General features: G+C 44.5%; 1 protein-coding gene across 2 annotated transcripts in view; it reads right to left on the bottom strand.

Annotated features, from left to right (window-relative positions):
• Positions 1–14,812, bottom strand: part of LOC105485029 (protein kinase C beta) — a 381,756-nt gene that overhangs the window by 62,722 nt on the left and 304,222 nt on the right. For both annotated transcript variants that reach the window (XM_011747190.3, XM_011747191.3), the window contains exon 10: positions 3,233–3,406. In XM_011747190.3, the coding sequence (XP_011745492.1) occupies positions 3,233–3,406 (174 nt within the window). The remainder of the gene's footprint in view (positions 1–3,232; positions 3,407–14,812) is intronic.

Raw genomic sequence — 14,812 nt, 5'->3', positions numbered from 1 at the left:
CACAATGGGAATGATGACAGAACCTATCTAAGTTGTCATGAGACTTAAAATTGTTTGCCTTGTGCCTCACATATAGTAGGCATTATTATAAGTCTTTGAAAATACATTTAATTTATGCAACATTAAAATATATGTGCTTAGCCCAAAAAAAGTGAGAAAAAATAATTTAAATTGGAGCATTTCACTCAATGAGCATATGCGCAGAGTGCAGGTGAGATGGAAGGGGATCTGCTCTTCCCTCAGCCAACTGCACTTGGCATCCCAGGGTCTCTTGCTTGCAGTGAGTGTGTCTCTGCAAGCACTTTTTTCTTTCAATCGATACAGTGCCTAGAGATAGATTAACGACTTCATCTGACCCTCAACGACTGAGAAAGCAATCTGTTCCATCCTTGGCTTTGCCAGATGGGGAGATTCTGCATTGGTCTCCAACATGGGGAGGTCTTCATTCCCATGTGCGTTAGTCCATTCTCATTAGTCCATTAGACATACCTGAGACTGGGTAATTTATAAAGGAAAGGGGTTTAATTGACTCGGAGTTCAGCATGGCTAGAGAGGCCTCAGGAAACTTACGATCATGGCAGAAGGGGAAGCAAACGTGTCTTTCTTCACATGGCAGCAGCAAGGAGAAGTGCAGAGTGAAGTGGGGTAAAAGTCCCTCATAACACCATCAGATCTCATCAGAATTCACTCACTATCATGAAAACAGCATGGAGGTAACCGTCCCCATGATTCAATTACCTCCCACTGGGTCCCTCCCACGACACATGGGGATTACGGGAACTACAATTCAAGATGAGATTTGGGTGGGGACACAGCCAAATCATGTCACCATGCAAGACCTAAACCCACTGAGCTCTTGTGTTCTAGGCTCTCATGGTTCTCGGTCTCTCTTCCCTGGCACATGACAATCCCTGGAGGGGACCCACCGTTCTGCAAAATTTCTATATACACCCAGCCCCTACTCTCTAATTCCAGAAAGCATATTGCAATACAGGTGAGTGGGATGGTTCAATATTAAAAGAATTATCTCAAATCTACTCTATTTAATCACTTTTAAATCAACAAATCACAAACAAATACACTACAATGAACATTAGTCACCCATGATTAATTTCTCCCTCTCTCAACATATCCAACTGAAATGGAAAACTGCTGCTCTCAGCCTCTTTGCTAGAAACAAGATCCCTTTCTTAGTTGATTTACTGCACAGAGACTGTCCTTTGCCTGATGATGTCAACGAATCCATTTGGGGATAAACAATGGAAAAGGCAGAAGGTAGGGGAGTAGGGGAGCCTAGAGGTTTAAATCCCAGCCCTCTCTCTATCACCACTTGAACACCTTTAGGCCTTAAATCCCCAAGGTAAGACTAGAGATTTGGACTAGTAAGGTTAGGTGTACTCCTTTCCTGGTCTTTGCCAAGTCTCCATTGCATGATGTAAATTATCATTCACTTAATATTTTTCTTTCTATTGTCTCTCTTCTTCCACTCAAAGCAGTTTATTTTAAAAGCCAACTTTGGCCGGGCATGGTGACTCATGCCTGCAATCCCAGCACTTTGGGAGGCCGAAGCAGGTGAATCACTTGAGTCCAGGAGTTCAAGACCAGTCTGGGCAACATGGTGAAACCCGGTCTCTACTAAAAGTACAAAAATTAGCTGGGCGTGGTGGTGTGTGCCTTTAGTCCTAGCTACTAGGGAGGTTGAGGTGGGAAGATCACTTGAGCATGGGAGATCGAGGCTGCAGTGAGCCATGATCATGCCACTGCACTCTAACTGGGGAGACAGAGCCAGAACCCATCTAGAAAAAAAAAAAAGCGCCAACTTTAGCCACCTTTGGAGCACAATAGTGAACCTATTTATTATCTTGATAACTATTAAATAAAGAGAAAGAATCAAGCATTTATCCTGCCTTTTTCACATGAACTATACCACCAGGGAACCAAGTAATAGGTGAAGGGAGGCCCTTCTTTATAAAGGCATTCTCACTAGTAAATGAAAAATAAATGATAGAATTAGGACATCACCATTTTACAATCCCTAATGAATGAGCAGATCTAGGCACCAAGCATCAGTCGCTGCCAACGTCACTGTGAGAGACAACCAGCCATTATACGCCTTCAGATGAAAGAACAGGCCACCATCTATGGTCTTGCCAAAGAGATCCTAGCTGAGTCTGATCAAGCGTCCAGAACCAGCTGCCAATTGCGTGAAATACAGAAGACAGAGGAAACATGTTGAGGTGCCCCAAGCCTCTCTCGTCAGTGAAACCCAGACCGTGAAAATGCGACAGGTCACACAGCCCAGGATATCTTCAGCAGATAATAGAACAGATAAAAGAAAAGAATTAAAGAGAGAGGGAAATCACTAAAGACATCAAATTAGATGCAAAGTGCTATAGTGTCCCATCTCATATGTGGGTTGGGCTCTAAAATCAGTCACTCTACTCAGTAAGTTGAGAACTGGATAGAGTCAAAATTAATCTTGAAAAGTCCCCAAAACATCTTAAGTCACCAGGCCATTGACCCTGAGAAGCCTAAAAGACATCAATTAACTTTGTACACCTTCGCATTTGGGCTCTGACCTCTCTGTCCTTGGGTATGGAAACCAAGGTGTAATTTGAACAGGGAAAAGGTAAGACGTTACTTAAAGCAGGGACTCTTGCTCTTGCAGATATGGTTGAAATCACAGTCAAGAGCAGAAAGTGGACAAAAGCTCCCTTCTCACCTTGGCAGCTATGGCTCTGAGTTCACTAGCTCCTTCCCAGGACACTGTGTACCTTCCCTGAGAGTCCTTGAGGGCTGTGTTCTCAGGCGACATCCTCCCTCCAACGAGGCCCATGTAAAGGCCTCAGGCAACCTGCAGAGATGTACTTGTGCATTTATCCAAAGGGCTGGAGGGCTGAATGGAACCATCTAGAGCCACAAGCTGTGAACCTTTTCACCCAGCTCCTGTCCCCAAGTCACCCCTTGCTGTCAGAAAAAGGCCTTGCTCTGTTGATTATAAAACCAATTGCTTGAGTTCCTTTATCTGAGTTGAGACAGCACCTGCCTCAGGGGAGAGCATTTCTCAGTAGCAACCTCAGAACTCTCAGCTGACTTCCCTAGGCCTTACATCTTTCTGTGTCTAGAAAGGGAAAGGTGCAGGTATCTCTGTGGTGAGTGCTGCTAAGATAGCTTTGGCCAAAGCCTAGTGAAGCCCTGGAGGTGGAATACCCAGGGCCATGGGACAAGTTACCATGGTCTGGAAGCAGGAGTGGAGCTGGGTCAGGAAGGGCGGCTTCCCGGGTAGGGCCAGCACCCGCTTCTCCACCATAGTGCACTCCACGTCATCATCTTGGATCACGACATCCTTCTTCAGGATCTTCACAGCATAGAGCTCATCTGTGCCTTTTCGTTCTGAAAGCATGACCTGGGAAAGAGAGCAAGCATGTCAGGGCAGTTGGAAGGAGTCTGGGGGCCAGTTATGAGCAGCTGGTGTTCATTTGTAGCCACACTTAGCTTTGTATAAGTGACCTCTGTTGATTCTGAAACAACAGATAATGTTTTCCATTGACTTCACACTTTTATATTTTCAGACACAGGGTCTTGCTCTGCCACCCAACCCAGACTGCAGTAGTACGATCATGACTCACTGTAGCCTAGATGGTAGTTACATGATCATAGCTCACTGCAGACTTGAACTCCTGGACTCAGTGATCCTTCTGCCTCAGCCTCCCAAGTAGCTAGGGCTACAGGTAAGTGCCACCATGCCCAGCTAATTTTTTTATTTTTTATTTTTTGTAGAGACAAAGTCTTACTATGTTGCCCAGGCTGGTATCCTGGCCTCAAGCAATCCATCTGCCCCAGCTTCCCAAAGTGCTAAGATTACAGGGCTGACTCTGCATCCAGCCCTGACCTCACACTTTGGATAGCTGAATTCAATCAAGAGAGGATGGTTCCAGGGGAGATGATTGTATATTGATCCCTCTGGGGTAAGAGGCAATGTATCAGTGCCTAGCTAGAAGGTAAGTCCCATGAGGGCAAGTATCTTTACTGGTTTGGTTTACTGGTGTAAGCCTGCAATAGCTCCTGGCTCACAGTACATGTTCAATAAACATTTGTTGAACGAGGGAATGAGTGAATGACTGACAAAACTACAATTAGGGCACTTGTTCCTTTATTAATTCGAGTATTTAATGTTCACTAAGAACCTGCTAAGCACTGGGGATACAGCAATAAACAAACAAGCACATTCTCTGACCCTTAACTCCAGAGAGGTAGAAAGATTTTGCAAATTAATTACAGAGATGATTAATTTAACATTTTAACAGCCTCTCCTGTTGTCTTGGGGCTTCCTTCTATGAGCTGTGCTGTGATCATATTCAGGGCCAGTTAACCGGTGTCACTCACAGACACATCAGTATTTTCCGCGTGTCACCCCCTCTCCCACTCCTCCAATCGGGGGAGCATTCTTTGAACATTCTTTGGTTTTGATTGTGCCAGAGAGAACAATGACCAGCAGGTTCTCTCAAGAAGCCTTATAGGAAGCACAAGGCAGAACCACATTATTAAGAATCCTAACCTGGTTTGGCGGCTTCTAGGAAGGCTTCCTGGAGGAAGAAACAATCAGATTGAAGCATTCACTGTACACACTGTGTCAGGTATTTTGCAGGCAATAATATTAATCACCACTACATTTTTGAGCACTTTTCTACGGACCAAACAATTCCAGGTTTTCACTTATTGTTATTCATTTGTATTGCATAAGATCCTAGGAAGTAGGTGCCACTGTGAATCCCATATTGCAGGAAATCAAGGCTCAGGAGGGTAAGGGAACCAAGGCTCAGGAGGGTAAGGGAAGCCAGAGTTCAGGTGATCGAGGAAATTAGATGCTACACCCAACTCAGCTGGAGGACCAGAGGATACAACAGAGACCTGAGGCTAGAAGGGGTGACACATAGAACAAGCTTAGCAGCAGGAAGGCAGCTCTGCACACCCCACCCAGCTCTTATCCCGGCACCAAAAGGTCTGGCTAAACTCATGCAGAGAAGCTTCCAGATCATGCATCCATGCACTGAAGCTTCTGGGCTGAGCTTGCCAACTCACAGCATTCCCATCTCCTGTCCTCACCATCTTCTCTCTCATCACAGCCAGAGTGGCAAAGGCCATGCAGACCCAGGGATTTGGGACACCTTAGGAAAAGGGTCCCTGTCACATACTTCCACAGCAAGAGGACTCTTATTAACCTCTTTCTTCTCCAGCACCACAATAAAAAAGAAGAGTTGCCAGTTTGAGTGGCTCCTGCAGACCCATCTGTTTACATGCATGGCAAGACAGGGCTCCGAGTGCTAGGAGGGGCATCTTCAGTTTATTTCCTGCCTCCCTCTGTTCTCTCTCTGGTACCCAAGGGCTGTATTTTCCTTCCTCAACGCTTACTAACACAGAAACAATGACTCAAGGGAGTCACTTTCCTAAGATGTAGAGTCAGATGGAGACAGGGACTTCCTGCTCTTTGATTTGAGAGAGAGCTGGGGCCAGGACAAGTGCAGGGAGGAGTCAGGGAGGTGACTTAGCTGGAAGACAAATGAGCAGAGGGATCGGAAGAGTTTTCAGCTGAGAAACTCCAGAGCCCAGTAGGAAGGGCTTGCTGCTGAGCTGTTGTTGACAGTGGACACCCTCTGATGTGGTCTGGCTGTGTCCTCACTCAAATCTCATCTTGAATTGTAGCTCCCATAATTCCCACTTGTTGTGGGAGGGAACTGGTGGGAGATAATTGAATCATGGGAGCGGTTTCCTGCATACTGTTCTAGTGGTAGTGAGTAAGTCTCACAAGATCGGAGGATTTTATAAGGGGTTTCCCCTTTCTCTTGGTTCTCATTCTTTCTTGTCTGCTACCATGTAAGACGTGCCTTTAGCCTTCCACCATGACTATGAGGCCTCCCCAGGCACATGGAACTGTGGGTCCATTAAATCTCTTTTTCATAAATTACCCAGACTTGGGTATGTCTTTATCAGCAGCATGAAAACAGACTAATACATCTTTCCTGACCCATCACCACCGGTCAAGGCACCATCCAACAATCCTGAGTATCTGCAACTACCTCCCACTCCCCCAACCAAGAGAAGGAGGAGCCCTAGACACCTTCAGTGCAGATGCAGTCATGATAGGACATCTTAGCCTTCCTCATGGAAGAGAGACAGGGCAGAATGGCTGGGAATTTCCCCCTTCACCAGGGACAGCAGTGGACAGCCTACATCTGTGTCAATTACCCCCATTTCGTAGATAAACACACTGAGGCTCAGGGAGATTAACTTGCTTCAGCTAATGATTGTTCTGAAAATGCAGCTCTGACTGTGCCACTTGAACGCTGAAAGCCCTTCAGTGGCTCTTGAAAGCCAAACAATTCCATGACCACATCCTGTTCTTTCTTTTCCTTTGAACATTTGACTCCCACTGTCTATGACGTCCTTCCACGCTCTTGCACTGCTTTGAAAATCTGAGATTCCACAGGGCTGTTATCTCCTCCTCTAATCTGGAGGTTCGATTTAGACCAAATCCGCCACTCCCTCCTCCGGGCACCAGGGCCGCTTCGAAACTATGTCAGTTACTGTAGCTCAGGCTTTTCCGCACTTCAATCATTCATATTCCTTTTTTCACATTTCTTCCTGCCACCTAAACTGTTATTTGCTTAGCATTTTAAAAATCTAGTCACATTTCAACTTAACTAAATTTGAAAAGGAAACTTATATCACCACTATTAATGGCAAGCCAGTATCACAAGTCATAAATGGAAGATAAGCATAAAAATAAATAAAAGCAAAGCAGTGCCAGTAAATTCTAGCTATATACTGCTGGCTGCTGAAGGTTCTGAGTCAGGCTTTGTGTCTTCTCCTTGTTAAAGGAAAAAATTATATTAGAAAGTTGTTAGAGAGCATATTGCCATCAAATGAGATTTTCTTGTCCAAGTAATTAGAAAGAGTAAAAGAAGACACAGAAAATAACCTTATCATAATGTGGTTTAATTTTATTTAATAGCACAACTACATAGCACCTAAAACAATCTCAAGTAGCAATTGAAATCTTCTTGCAAATCAGCAGTGCTATGTGCTCTGCATCTTAGGAAATACTATTGTATTTGTACAGATAGTTTTAAAAATCAATAAACAGGGATGTGTGAAGATTTGCAGTGTCTTGCCCTGTCCTCAACAACGTGCCCTATACTGATTAAAGGAAAACAGAACTGATATGCAAAAAGCACGGCAAAAATTTAGAAATAGAAGCAAACTGAATTCTAGAGCAGGAGCCAGGAAACTTTCTCTATAAAGAGCAAAACAGGAAATATTATAGGCTTTGCGGGACGGTCTGGATCAAGTGAATGAGTGTGGCCCTGGTCTAATAAAACTTTATTTACAAAAATAAGCAGTGGCCTAGGCTCCAGGAGTTTGCTGACCCTCATTTTAGAACAAGTGTTTCAAGAAGGATTAGGGAAAATAAGAGCAACCACGTGATAAAAAATGACTGCAGTTTAATTGGGAAATGAAAATCCTAGCATGCCTTTCACTTCTTCCAACTTTGTTATTAGAAGAACCTTTTGATTGGGCAGTGGACACAGCTGGCCACAGCTGATTGGATCAGAGGTAAGTTCCTCAACCTGAGCCAAGCCAATCGGATTCCCCCTCCTAAGAATTTGAATTAGGGCACTCCAAGGAGTCAGTCCTGGGTCCTTCAACAGAGAATACACAGATCTTCCTAGAGCGGTCCTTTTCTTTTTTGTTTTGTTTTGTTTTGTTTTTTGTTTTCTGTTTTTTGTTTTTGAGACAGATTCTCACTCTGTTGCCCAGGCTGGAGTGCAGTGGCATGATCTTGGCTTACCTCCTCCTGAGTTCAAGCAATTCTCTTGCCTCAGCCTCCCAAGTAGCTGGGATTACAGGCTTCCATCACCACACCCGGTTAATTTTTGTATTTTTAGTAGAAATGGGGTTTCACCATGTTGCCCAAGCTGTTCTCAAACTCCAGACCATCAGCAATCCACCCATCTAGGTCTCCCAAACTGCTGGGACTACAGGCATGAGCCACCACACCCGGCCTAGCGTGGTCCTTTTCTACCACTGTGCAGGCAAAGAGGAAGAAAATAGATGTTTGAGGCAGAGGGGGAAAAAAACCAAAGAAGGTAAGAGAACAAGCAGAGGCCTTGCTTTCAGTTTCCAACCTCTCATGAGGCTTAGCCGTTTTCTGTTAGAAACCTTTATATTCCTCTAATAAAGTTATTTTTATTTATATTACTTTGAATGGATTATGTATCTGAGAAATCCCTAAGACAAAATTATTACATAGGTAGCTTAAATTCTTAATAATAATTAGAATACATGAAGCCAAGTAGCATCAGGTCAGTATGTGACCTTAAACAAGGCAAATTCCACTCTTTATAAAGGACTGTGCCTCCTGCCTATGTCAGAATCACCTGAGCATCTTTGCTTACAATATAGATTGCAAGCACTCCCTCTCCTTCAGGAGCTCTGGGTTGTGACCTGGGAGTCTGCATTTTAATAAATATATTTTTCCTATCTTGATTATAATCACCAGATAGTATCAAAATTGATTCATTTAAAAAGGTGGCTGGCAGATGTCAAAAGGTAACGCTGACAGAATCCTTCCATCCTGATTTTCCTAACACTTTCTCAGCAATCATTAATAGGATGAGAGAAAACTTTCCTTTTTTTCCTACTATTCTAAGCAAGCTTTCGTTTTCGATATAAATCTCTCTGTCCTCTCTTGGAGTTACATTCTGAGAGCACGAAGGAAGTGATACTTTATACAGGTTTTAAAACACATCTACAAATATTTGACACTCCTCCAATCAGAGCCAGAGTCTCTGCCTTCTCCCTTGAACCCGGGGAGGCACTGTGGCTGCCTTAATGAACAGAATGTGGTCAAGAGACCCTCCATGACTTCCGAGGCTGTAGCTTCTGTCAGTTTCTTTCCTTTCGACTCCAAGACCACCATGCTAGACCAGGGCACAAGACCCCATGAAGAAACCCTGGTACTACATGATAAGCTTCAGGACCAGGTGCTCCAGCCATTGCATGAAAAATCTCAAGCCACAACCAATCAGTGGTCATTCCCAATCTCCTGACCCACAGAAACCGTGACAGATAATATAGGGTGGCTGATGTTTTAAGCCTGTATGTTTGGGGATGATTTGCTATATAGCAATAGATAACTAGAACAGATTTATCAAATTCCCTCTTTCTCTACAAAGGGCCAAACAGGAAATATTATAGGCTTTGCAGGGCGGTCTGGATCAAGTGAATGAGTGTGACTGTGGTCTAATAAAACTTTATTTACAAAAATAAGCAGTAGCCTGGGCTCTAGTAGTCTGCTGACCCTTGTTTTAGAATAAGTGTTTCAAGAAGGATCAGGGAAAAGAAGAGTAACCACATGATCAAAAATGGCTGCAGTTTAATTTGCAACCCAACTTGGTCAGCTGTGGTCCCTGTCACCTTGGGTTTGGTTATGCATGCTCTTCAATCAATAATAACAATATTGTTTAAAGCTTCAATTGAGAGGGGCAACAGAGATGGAATTCATTGTGCCTTCCAAATGTATCAACTTTCCTAGTCTTATCCAGCACCTAGAAGGCTAGACAATTCATTCAGTCAACATTAATTAAGGGTCTAGGATGTGTCAGACACTGAGATAGGCACTGGGAATTTAGAACGACAAGGTTCCTGCCCTCATGAAGCTTACACTCCTGTACAAATAACCACCTAACATCGATCATAATGAGATCCCTGAAACAGAAGTACACATTGTTCTTGCAGTGTTTAAATGGAAGACTTAACCTCACTGAGTGGGTCTGCAAAAGATGCTCTTGGGGAAGTGATGATATCAATAGGACTGGCAAGGCGGGCATACAGGAGGCATATTTCAGCCAAAGGGAAAAGAATGGTGCTCCTTTAGAATTAAACGATCTGGATCTACAAACCTTGGCCTATGATTCCTATAAGGATATGAGCACTTGGGCTTCAGAAACCAAATTACAGATGCTGACTCGCATCTCTCTGAGATGTAGCAGATAATTGTCTCTAATAGAATCAGAGAGATTCAGCCACCAAGTAGGGTGGCTGAACAAAGAATTTGTGATACTCAAAGGCCAAGTGTTTGTGCCAAAGAAAAAAAGGGCAATGTTGGGACTAGTTTGGACTTTATAACAATAACCATGTCCATGCCCACTGATTACTTCCAATATGCATTATCTTATTAATTACCACAGTAAATATGTAGGGTGGAAACTGCTGTTATCCTCATTTTACAGATGAAGAAGGGAGGGCTTAGCAAAGCTAGGTGGCTTGTCCGTATTCCACTAGGAAGTGACACCTAGTTACCTGTCCCCTAAATCCATGCCCTTAAACACACCCCATCATCAAGCCCTAAGTGCCAAGTGTTCAGTGGTGAGCAAATTATTGCTAGAATATTTTAAGTTCAGTTTTAGATCCTAGTCCTATTCCTCTTTTCCTATCCACCTTGCACATGGCCACAGACAGAACAGTCATTTCCTTTTTCTGTTTCTTATACAACCACTAACATTTGCTTGGCGAGATGAGCTTGGTGTGCATTCGTGCTGCAGTCACGATTCCAGTTCTTCCATCGGGTCTACAAGCTCTATTGGGAATTTTGTTCTAGGCATGATGCTAGGCACTGGTGATGTGCCCAGTAAACAGGACAAACATGGCCCTGCTTCCATCAAGTGGCTTGGGCAGATCTTTCTGCCTCCACATATGCTGTGAAGTTTTGCCATGGGAGAGGAAAAGAGCAGAAAAGTAGCCATTGCCCTGGCCCTGGTGATGCCCACGTTCTAAAATGTTCCTTTAAATGGAAGTGATCTCTTATTAATTGTCTCAAGTAGTTTCTGGAGCTTCCAGAAACTTTAATACCAACATAGAGGGCGTGGGCTGTTGGTTCAGCTGTCCCTGTCTCTCCAGGGTGAGGATTCCAAACAGACTGCAAGGATGTGTTGAAGTGACATTCTTATCAAATTCCAAGCCACATCTGTTCCCCAAGAATCTTCTGGGAGAGATGTGATAAATAGCAGAACTCTGATGACAGCAAATAAAACAGAGGAAAGTAGCCCAGGGATTCCTGGCTGGAAAGTTTGTGGTGATGAACTTTACCGGCAAATCCCAATGGCAAAGCGTGCCTGGAATCTCGGCCCCTGACTGTGGCCCAGCGTTGCATAATGGTTAGGGCATGGATTTTTTGAGTTAGAAAACCTGGTATGTGTCCAAGTTTTGCCACATACTAGCTGTACGACCTTGAAAAATTCACTTTTTTCTGAACCTCAATCTCCTCATCTTATAAAACGGAGATGGCAACAATACTTTGCTTTTGGTGCTGCTGAGGGAGTTTTACGGGATAAAGTATCTAAGTCCACACCTTAACTTAGCACTGTGCATGGCAAATTATAAATACTTAATACCTGGTGGTTCTACTAGTTTCCTAGGGTGACCACAAGGAAGAGCCAAAACCTGAGTGACTTCACACAACAGGAATTTATTATTTCAGAGTTCCGGAGGCTGGAAGTCCCATATCAAGGTGTTGGCAGGGTTGGTTCCTTCTGAAGACTCTGAGGGAAGATCTGTTCCATCCACACCTCCCTCCTAGGTCCTGCTGGCTGCCAGCTACCCTTGGCACTTCCTGGCTTATAAGCGCATCACTCCAATCTCTGCCTCTGTCTTCCCATGGCATTATTCCCTGTGTGTTCTGTCTGTATCCAAATGTCCCTCTTCTTATGAGGACACCAGCCATTGGATTCAGGTCCACCCTAATCCAGAGTAATCTCATCTTAACTTGCTTATATCTGCAAAGACCCTATGTCCAAATGAGGCCACCTTCATTAGAAATTGAACATACATTGTTTATGAGGACACAATTCTACCCATTACAGTGGTGATCGTCAACATCATCTTTTCAGCAAACAACAAAGGGGGATGATGGTGAGCTTTGTACAAAGCACCAACCTCCGGTTTTCAACTGGCCCAGGAGCTTTGTCCTGAGGGAGCTGTGCAAATGGCCACACCAGTGTGCAAGGGCAGAGACAGCCAGGGACCCAAGATCTTGCTTCTCAACTGCTCAACTTCAACATACACTTGCCAGAAGACCAAAGTCAAATCCAATCACCCTCGGTTCCTCTCTCTTATATTTCTCATCCAGTACAATCACAAGATCTGTCAGCTCTACATTGAAAATATACACTAAGTTCAACCTCTTTGCTGATCTGAGCCACCTTGATCCTTAGCCTGGTTTCCGACAATTGTCTCCTGCCATGTTTTCTGCTTCCCCTCTTCCAGCTCTCATAAACATTCTATTCTCCTTTTCTCTCTTTTTTGGTAGACATTAGGTATCACTCTGGTGCTACAGCTGGTCTGGAACTCCTGGCCTCAGGAGATTCTCCCACCTTGGCCTCCCGAAGTGCTGGATTATAGGCGTGAGCCACCGCACCTGGTCCATTCTATTCTCTACACACCTGAACGATGCTTTAGAAACTCAAGTCTGTTCATGTCACTCCACCTTCCCAAGGCTTTCCTCTGTCCTCCTACTGCACTTGGGACTCAATCTCACCTCTCAGGATCCCTGCCTTCTGCTTTTCCTGCCTGCACAACTCTTCCCCTAGGGGCAATCAACAGTTTGCTCCCTCACCTTGTTCAGGGTCACACTCCAATGTGACCCTGTCACCAACACCCTCCCTACCACGTTCTCTAAACTTGTAGCCCCCATTGTCACTTTCCATCCCCTTGCCCTCCTTTGCTTTTCTTGACAGCACTTACCACACGGGCGTTATATTAATATCTGTTTATTTTTCTCCCTCACAAGAGTGGAAGCTCCATAAGGGCAGGCATTTTATTTGAGCTGCCCACTGTCATGTCCCCAACATCTATCACACAGTCGACACTCAATACATATCTGCTGAATCAATGAATGAAAGGATTTCATGAGTAGAAGTTGCTTTAAAAATCTCCTCGATCAAGGTCACTAAAGATCTTCAGTTCCTTGGGTGTCAGCATTGTTTAATTTACATACGGCTCCATCCAACTCGTATTTCACAAAGAATTTGAGGGATCATTCAAGATTATGTGAAACAAACAGGTGAGTCTTCTGTAAATTATACCTCAACACAGGTAGTTAAAAATGAATGTAGTGGCCGGGCCTGGGGGCTCATGCCTGTAAGTCCGGCACTTTGGGAGGCTGAGGCAGGCAGATCACTTGAGATCAGGATTTCGAGACCAGCCTGGCCAACATGGTAAAACCCTGCCTCTACTAAAAATACAAAAAAATTAGCTGGGCGTGATAGCACATGCCTGTAATCCCAGTTACTTGGGAGGCTGAGGCGGGAGAATCACTTGAACCTGGGAGGTGGAGGTTGCAGTGAGCCAAGAGATCATCATGCCACTGCACTCCAGCCTGGGCAACAGAGTGAGACTCAGTCTCAGAAGGAAAAAAAGAAGAAAAGAATGTAGTAAATACATGTGTATGCATATATACCTTATAGATACATACTCTCTCTTTCCCTCCTTTGCCATCTCCGTCTCTCCTTCGTTCTCTCTCTTTTCTTTCTTTCCTCTCCCTCTTTTCTTCTCTGTCTCTCTCTTTCTCGCTCCCTCTTTCTCTCTCTCTCTCTCTCTCCTACTTTCTCTTTCTGCTTCCTGGAAACCAAAGCAATCAGAAATACATGAAACATAACAAAATTCATATTTTCTATAACAAAAATCATTTTTTGAGGAGAAAAATAAGCTTCTAGAACTAGGTCTAAACGAAATGTTTTGCATGGATATTTGAACACACTGTGCTGTGGATGGTGTTCTTAATAACATCCCTACAACAGAATCAGAAAAGGAGGAGGAGGAGGAGGCAAGGGAGAAGAGACCAAAACATCTAGCACTGTCAGAGTCTGCAAGCTTGACTAACAAACAGTGATTGGGAAAAGATTCTAACTTGATGAATTCAGATGGTGCATCTAAAATAGAGAAAGAGACTTTTAAGGCTCTTAGGTCCCCACACACTAAATTGGGAAAAGAGCATCAGTAAGGTGTGTTGAGCTGAGGTCAACTTGGGGAGAGATAGACAAGCAAGTTGCAGCTCATGCGTATATACCGTAGGCCTCCAGGGGACCACGCGACCCCTAGCTCCCTCTCCCATCCCCCACTAGGGAGCAGGCTTGTGGATGACGCTGGGTACAGGATCAGGGTACTCATCTGTTGCAAGGAGTATACCCTCCCTCTATCTTAAGAACCTATCTCGGCCGGGCACGGTGGCTCATGCCTGTAAGTCCCAGCACCTTGGAGGCCACAGCGGGTGGATCATCTGAGGTTAGGAGTTCAAGAACAGCCTGGCCAATGTGGTGAAACCCTGTCTCTACTAAAAATACAAAAATTAGCCAGGCATGGTGGTGCACATCTGTAATCCCAGCTACTCGGGAGGCCGAGGCAGGAGACTCGCTTGAACCCAGGAGGTGGAGGTTGCAGTGAGCCGAGATTGCGCCACTGCACTCCAGACTGGGTGACAGAGCAAGACTCCATCTCAAAATAAATAAATAAAATAAAATAATAAAATAAGAGAAAGAGGACTTTAGGGCTCACAGGGTCCCCAAACACTAAATTGGCAGAAGAGCATCAGATAAGCTGAGGTCAACTTGGGGAGGGATAGACAAGCAAGTTACAGCTCATGTGTATATACTGTAGGCCTCCGGGGGACCACACAACCCCTAGCTCTGTCTCCCATGCCCAGCACTAGGGCGCAGGTTTGTGGATGAGGCTGGGTACAGGATCAGGGTGCTGATCT

The sequence above is a fragment of the Macaca nemestrina genome, chromosome 18, assembly GCF_043159975.1.
Source record: "Macaca nemestrina isolate mMacNem1 chromosome 18, mMacNem.hap1, whole genome shotgun sequence".
In the NCBI taxonomy this organism is placed as follows: Eukaryota; Metazoa; Chordata; class Mammalia; order Primates; family Cercopithecidae; genus Macaca; species Macaca nemestrina.
The sequence above is the reverse complement of the archived record's forward strand: the minus strand, read 5'-3'. Positions and strand labels throughout refer to the sequence as shown.